The 6,050-nt window shown below is 50.9% G+C and overlaps 1 protein-coding gene across 1 annotated transcript; it reads left to right on the plus strand.

The window, feature by feature from the left end:
- Positions 1–1,824, plus strand: HMX2 (H6 family homeobox 2). Its single transcript, XM_077124434.1, has 2 exons — positions 1–268; positions 1,271–1,824. The coding sequence occupies exons 1-2, from the start codon at positions 1–3 to the stop codon at positions 1,822–1,824; spliced, it is 822 nt and encodes a 273-aa protein (XP_076980549.1).
- The last annotated feature ends 4,226 nt before the right edge of the window (positions 1,825–6,050 follow it).

The following is a 6,050-nucleotide window of genomic DNA, read 5'->3' on the forward strand; positions in this document are numbered from 1 at the left end:
ATGGGCAGCAAGGAAGATGCGGGCAAGGGGTGTCCGGCGGCCGGCGGCGTCTCCAGCTTCACCATCCAGTCCATCCTGGGCGGGGGCCCCTCGGAGGCGCCGCGGGAGCCCGCTGGCTGGCCGGCCAGGAAGCGCCCCCTGTCCGTGTCCTCGGAGGAGGAGGAGCCGGACGACGGCTGGAAAGCGCCCGCCTGCTTCTGCCCGGACCCGCGCGGCCCCAAGGAGCCGGGCCCCAAGCACCACCCCCCCATCCCCTTTCCTTGCCTGGGTAAGGATCGCACACCGCCCACCCCGCGGCGAGCGAGAGCAATGGGAGGGAGACTGCGCGCCCCGCCAGGGCTCTGGCGGCCGGGTCCCTCCGGCCAGAGCCCGGGCCACCACGGGTCCTGGGCTGAGGGGAGGGGACTCGGTGCCCTGCTGCCTCCTCCACTCTTTCCACCCGACCCAGGCTCGGGAGGCGATGGGGGACACAGACTCCGCGCGGCCGTCTTGGGGGGACGGAGAGTATGGGGGGGGCATCTTGGGAGGGCGGAGGGAGAGTGGACCACAGCGGGCCGGGCACCCGGCGGTCCACACACGACTCTGCCCTCAATATCCCCATTGTACATGGGCTACTTTCTTGCGGGACACGAGTGGGGTCTGAGCAGTGTTTTTCCTTTTCTGAATCCGTCTGTCTCTACCGCAGTATCTCTTTCTGCACCTTTTTTGCTTCTCTCTCCGTTTCTGTCTCGCGCTCTCCGTGTTTCTCGCTCGCGCGCTGTCTGGTCTCCCTCTCCTCGGAATGATAAGCACTCGAAGATGATTGACAATGGTGCGATTCAGAGATGGTTCCTCTTTACAACATCTGACCAAGGGGAGCCCCGCGTTAGTTCTTAGGGTGATTTCGGAACAAACGGCCTGTGAAATGATGCCACCCTATAAAGCTCTGGGAACTCTTCCAGCTCAGTTATTATAAGGCAAAAATCACCCGTTAAATGGATGCTAATATCTCCCTCCGGGCCTCCTACCCGTTGCCACTTGTCCTTTCACTCAGCAGGGAGCTCAGAGATCACAGACCCTCACCCCAGACCCGGAGTCTCTGGGTCCCTCTCCTGCTGCTTTTTAAAGGCCGACGCGCTGGGCGCTGGATACCAGTTAGACCGAGTAGAGGTGGAGGGTGGTAAGATGGACCGACTCTGCAGCGCCTGCCAGCCCCCGACCCCGGCGAGAAATGGGGGGTCTCTGAGGCTCCCCAACCTCCAAACCCGCCTTATCTGTTCTCGCTTTCTAGGTACCCCCAAAGGCAGCGGAGGCGCGGGGCCGGCGGGCTCGGAGCGCACGCCCTTCCTCTCTCCTTCGCACCCAGACTTTAAGGAAGAGAAGGAGAGGCTCTTGCCCGCTGGCTCGCCGTCGCCGGGGGCCGAGAGGCCGCGGGACAGCGGCGCCGAGCGGCAGGCGGGTGCCGCCAAGAAGAAGACGCGCACGGTCTTCTCGCGGAGCCAGGTGTACCAGCTCGAGTCCACCTTCGACATGAAGCGCTACCTGAGCAGCTCGGAGCGCGCTTGCCTCGCCTCCAGCCTGCAGCTCACCGAGACCCAGGTCAAGACTTGGTTCCAGAACCGCCGCAACAAGTGGAAGCGGCAGCTCTCGGCCGAGCTGGAGGCGGCCAACATGGCGCACGCGTCGGCGCAGACTCTGGTGGGCATGCCGCTGGTGTTCCGGGACAGCTCGCTGCTGCGCGTGCCGGTGCCGCGTTCGCTCGCCTTCCCGGCGCCGCTCTACTACCCCGGCAGCAACCTCTCGGCCTTACCTCTCTACAACCTCTACAACAAGCTCGACTACTGACCTGTCCCGCCCGGGCCGCCACCAGCCTGGCGCGGGCTGCGCTGGTCACAGGGCTCCGGAGCAAGCGGCGTGGTTCCCGAAATATTAAGAAATACACCATGTGTATTCATTATTTTTTATTTATGGCCTCAGTCCTATTTTTTTTGTTGTTTTATTTCGATATTTATCGGCAATTTCTCAAGCCAGATAGCCTGCTTTCTACTCAAACCAAACCAGTACGCTTTGAAAAATATTTTATTGGAATGTTCTCGGGTGGTGATGAGTTTTGGCCAGGTCGGCTCTGGCTGGTGGACCAAAATCAGAAAAAGAAAAAGAAAAAAAAAAAAAACCCACCACCCAAACCAGAGCTTCTCCCCCGTCGCCTATATATACCCTGTATATATGTACATGCACACAGGCTTGGCCAGCCCAGGCCCTTCGGGGCTTTGAACAATTATCTAATCGCCTTTTTCGTTTGCCTCATCCCGAGGATGGGTAAGGACGAAAGAGGAGCTGTCAGATCTGTAAATATTTTTAAAGAGGAGAAAAAAATAAAACGTTTTAAACATCGTTGCTAACTTTGGCGGGATTGATTGACAAGCGTGCTAATGCTCAAAGATTTCCTCACTTTTCCGTGGAAGGGTTGCTGGCATTTGTGTCGGATAAGGTCGTGATCGCTCCACGTGGAGGGTGGGGCCAGGGCCAGAGGTTAAAAGTCAAGGCCTCGGCGCTGCCTAGGCTGCACGTGTCTGCAGCCCCACCCCTACCCACTGGAGCTTCCAGTCCGGGCGCGGGTTGGGGCGCATTAGCTAGAACCCAGCTCCAAAGTCGGTATCGAGGATAAAGCCGAGGAGGCGGGCCGGGCTGCTGCAAGCGGTTGTCTCCTCTTATTGAACCCGGTCGGGTCGGAGCAGTATCATCCCAACACTAAAATTCCCAGTATTGGACGGCCTTGGGCTTGGCGGCAGTAGGGTGCGCTGAGTCGTGGCCCCATCAGTACCACGCGCCTCCTTTCCAAGGGCTCAAGGCAGGCAAGGCAGCGCTGCCGGGACAGGGTAAAGCGCTCGCTTTCCTCGTCTCGAGTCACGCACCACCACCTCTCTGCTGCTGTGCACGGTCCCCGGGCCAGTGGCACGGCTTGCGCCGCGCGCTAAGCGGAAACTGGGAGCAGAAAGGCCGCTTCGGTGGAGAAGGGATCGGAGGCCCGAGACCAGGCAAAGAGGGCGCTGGTGGCTAATGCGCTTCCCTCCTTCTTTTGTTATTATTGTTAGTATTTGTTAAATGGCCGGATTACCTGCTAGCACAAGGACACTCGCGCTGAATGGAACCGGGTCGCGCGACCGGGCTCCCCAGGGATAGCCGCGCCCCGACGCCTGCTGCGGCTCCGGGGCTGGGGGCGTGCGGCTGGGAGGAAACAGCCGCGCGAGTGTCATGCAAAAAGCAGACTCTCGCGCCTGTCAGATAGAAGCCACCTGTTCATCGTGAAACGTCTCAGGAGGAAGTATGGGTTTGGAGGAGGCCGATGGCTCCGCGAGGGCCCAACCCTGAGCCCCTCTGGGCCAGTGCAAAGGGGCCGGGATATACAGAGCCCCGCCGATCTCGGCCTCTAGAAGGGAAACATTTGCTGGGTAAACTTGTCTTTTTGAACCGAGAGGCATCGAATTTATTTGCATTTTGTGAAAACTCTGTCTAAATAACCGTTTATGTGACCCCAAGTAAGTCAGTCTAAAATGCCTAGCTAAAAGGATTAGATCTGATTTATATCCATTTTGAGATATTTTTTCTTCTTCTCACATTAAATTTCATAGAATCACAATCTATTCCAAGGTGACGCCAGAAGAATGTTACCCAAGAGCACATCTGTCAATACTAAGTTGGTTCAATTGCATTTCTTTCATTTCGACTTAGTTCAATTAAATATTTAGTGAGCCATAGTATATGCTGAATACTATGCTAAATATTGGCTAGGCAGAGAGAGAAGGCAAAGACATTGGATCTGTTTTCTTCTGATTTATTGGGCTCATTTATTTTATTTCAGTGACGTTCTCTCCATCCAGATGACCCACTTTATAATCAAACTCCTAAGAAATGATTCTTTTCCTCTAACACGGCTATTGGAATAGTTTACACAAAACAACCAAATTGCTTCCAAGGAATTTTAATGTAGGAATTTTCCACCTATGCCATTTTTCAAAAGATTATGGTTTTTATAAGAGATGATGATTTTAACAGTATTGGGTGACTATCTCCTCCTTAGTCTTTCTCTTTTGGTAGGAAGTGGTTTCCTCAGCCACTGCCAGTCAAGGCAATCAACAGCAGAGTGGTTTTGCCCTTTAACATTTTAGGGAATGACCCTTTCCCAGTTTTCATATGGTGTAAATTTGGCTCCTTTTTTCCTAGTCCAGCAATTAGCAAAGATGGCCCAATGGTGTAATTAGGTTCTAGAAATTTCTCTCTCTTATAGGTATCTATAAGTATCATTCCCCCCCCAAAAAAATAGACTGCATTTGGATTTGAGATGTTCAAAATTCCCTTGTTGCCAGATTTTCTATTTCAAGACTAATAATTTGTTTGAATAATCAGCAAAATCATCAGCCTTTCTTTCGGTCTCTAAACTAGATTTAAAAGATTAACGTTTCTTCAAACTCAAATGGAGTCTGGCTGCAACTCCAAGTCCAGAGGGAACTGATTCATACACATACTGGATAATGAAATACACTTAGATTTTATTAGTGGGTAATTCATGTTCAGAATCTCGAAACACTAATAGAATTAAATAAACAACTGGGAGAGGGAACCAACTAAATCAGGAGATGTAATTGTTTAGCCAAAGTTAAAATGGAGGCAAGGCATTGCATTTTAAAAATTCCGACCTTAGACATTAGCTTATTGAAAGAGAAGACGTAGAACTTAGAGTATTAGGACTGGTGCAGGGGAAGGCAAGAATTTGTCTTTTCAGCAGTAATATCATCAAAGCAATGGACAGCAGGTTGTGTGTGTGTTCATTGTGTCAGGAAGCATTAAAAGAAGTGCACCTAATTAGGTTGTGTGAATGCATGAAGATTAACATTTTCTCTTCTTAGCGTACCTTATAAAGTCAAACACTTTAAGCCCAACAATTTTCTCTCACTTCATACAAAATCAAATAATAAAATAAAAGTTTTTTTCCTTTCTTTTACCAAAAGGCAGTAAAAAAGAGTTTATAGCATGGATTAAATTGAAGCTGTTCAGGGAACCTTTGTCATTCAAGAGTAAGTCAGGGCATTCTAGTGATAAATTAAGTATTGCTTCTCTTTCGGAAATCAAATAATTTCTCATTATGGAAGCAACCATTCTGATCCTTGTATTTCTGGAGGATTCTAGAAATAGAAATTGGAGTAAACTAATCCTGTCACTCTGGCGAGTGGTGGGTGTAGGGTGGTGTGCGTGTGTGTGTTTGTGTGTGGGCTTCTAGTTACCATTTCAGTACTTTATCTTTAAAGGAAGGTGTTTGAGCCTTAACACATTGCATATTAATATTTGTTTTCTAGTCTGTCCACCCTCTTGGACAGAACGTTCTTTGAAGGCAAGGTCTGATCTGATTAGTGGGTTCCCAGAGCCTCTTGCCAGGCCTTGCCCACTGTAGGTGCTCAATAAATAATTGCTGGAAAGGTGAAATGGAGAAATAAAGCATAATATAACTAAAGATGAGTTTCTATGAGATCAACCGAACTTCAGACAATAGAAAACTGCGAAAAATCGGGACAAATAATCCAGTTGATAAGGACAAATATTTCCTTCACTCCAATTTTTGGTTAACTTCAAGGCTTATGTATACCTCTCTTGGGAAAGGGAGAATTTAACCCTACAGGACTATTGGCCGAAGAGAATCTTGTGCGTGAGAGCTTAACTGAAACGGCGAGAACACCTAGGGTAGAGCTGGAAAGAGCATCTTTCCCGCCTACTAGTCAGAAGACAAGCAGGACGTCGGCTTCAAAGAGACTACAACTCCCAATGTGCCGCAAAATGGTAGGCAAGGGTGTGAGCGCGGCCTTGGCGCGAGGCTTACTGGGAGTTGTAGTTTTTACTGGTCTAGCTCCCACGGGGGTTCCTCAGCCGGCTGGTGAAATGAGACCACGTGATCGGAAAAGCCGCGCTTTCCCTTTGAGCCGGAACAGGATGACTGGGTTGACCGATGCCGGGCAGCTTATTGGACCAATCGGCTGCCTAGAACGAGACGTTGCTGTTTGAAATTAGCCAATGGCAAG

The sequence above is a fragment of the Tamandua tetradactyla genome, chromosome 13 (assembly GCF_023851605.1).
Source record: "Tamandua tetradactyla isolate mTamTet1 chromosome 13, mTamTet1.pri, whole genome shotgun sequence".
NCBI lineage: Eukaryota > Metazoa > Chordata > Mammalia > Pilosa > Myrmecophagidae > Tamandua > Tamandua tetradactyla.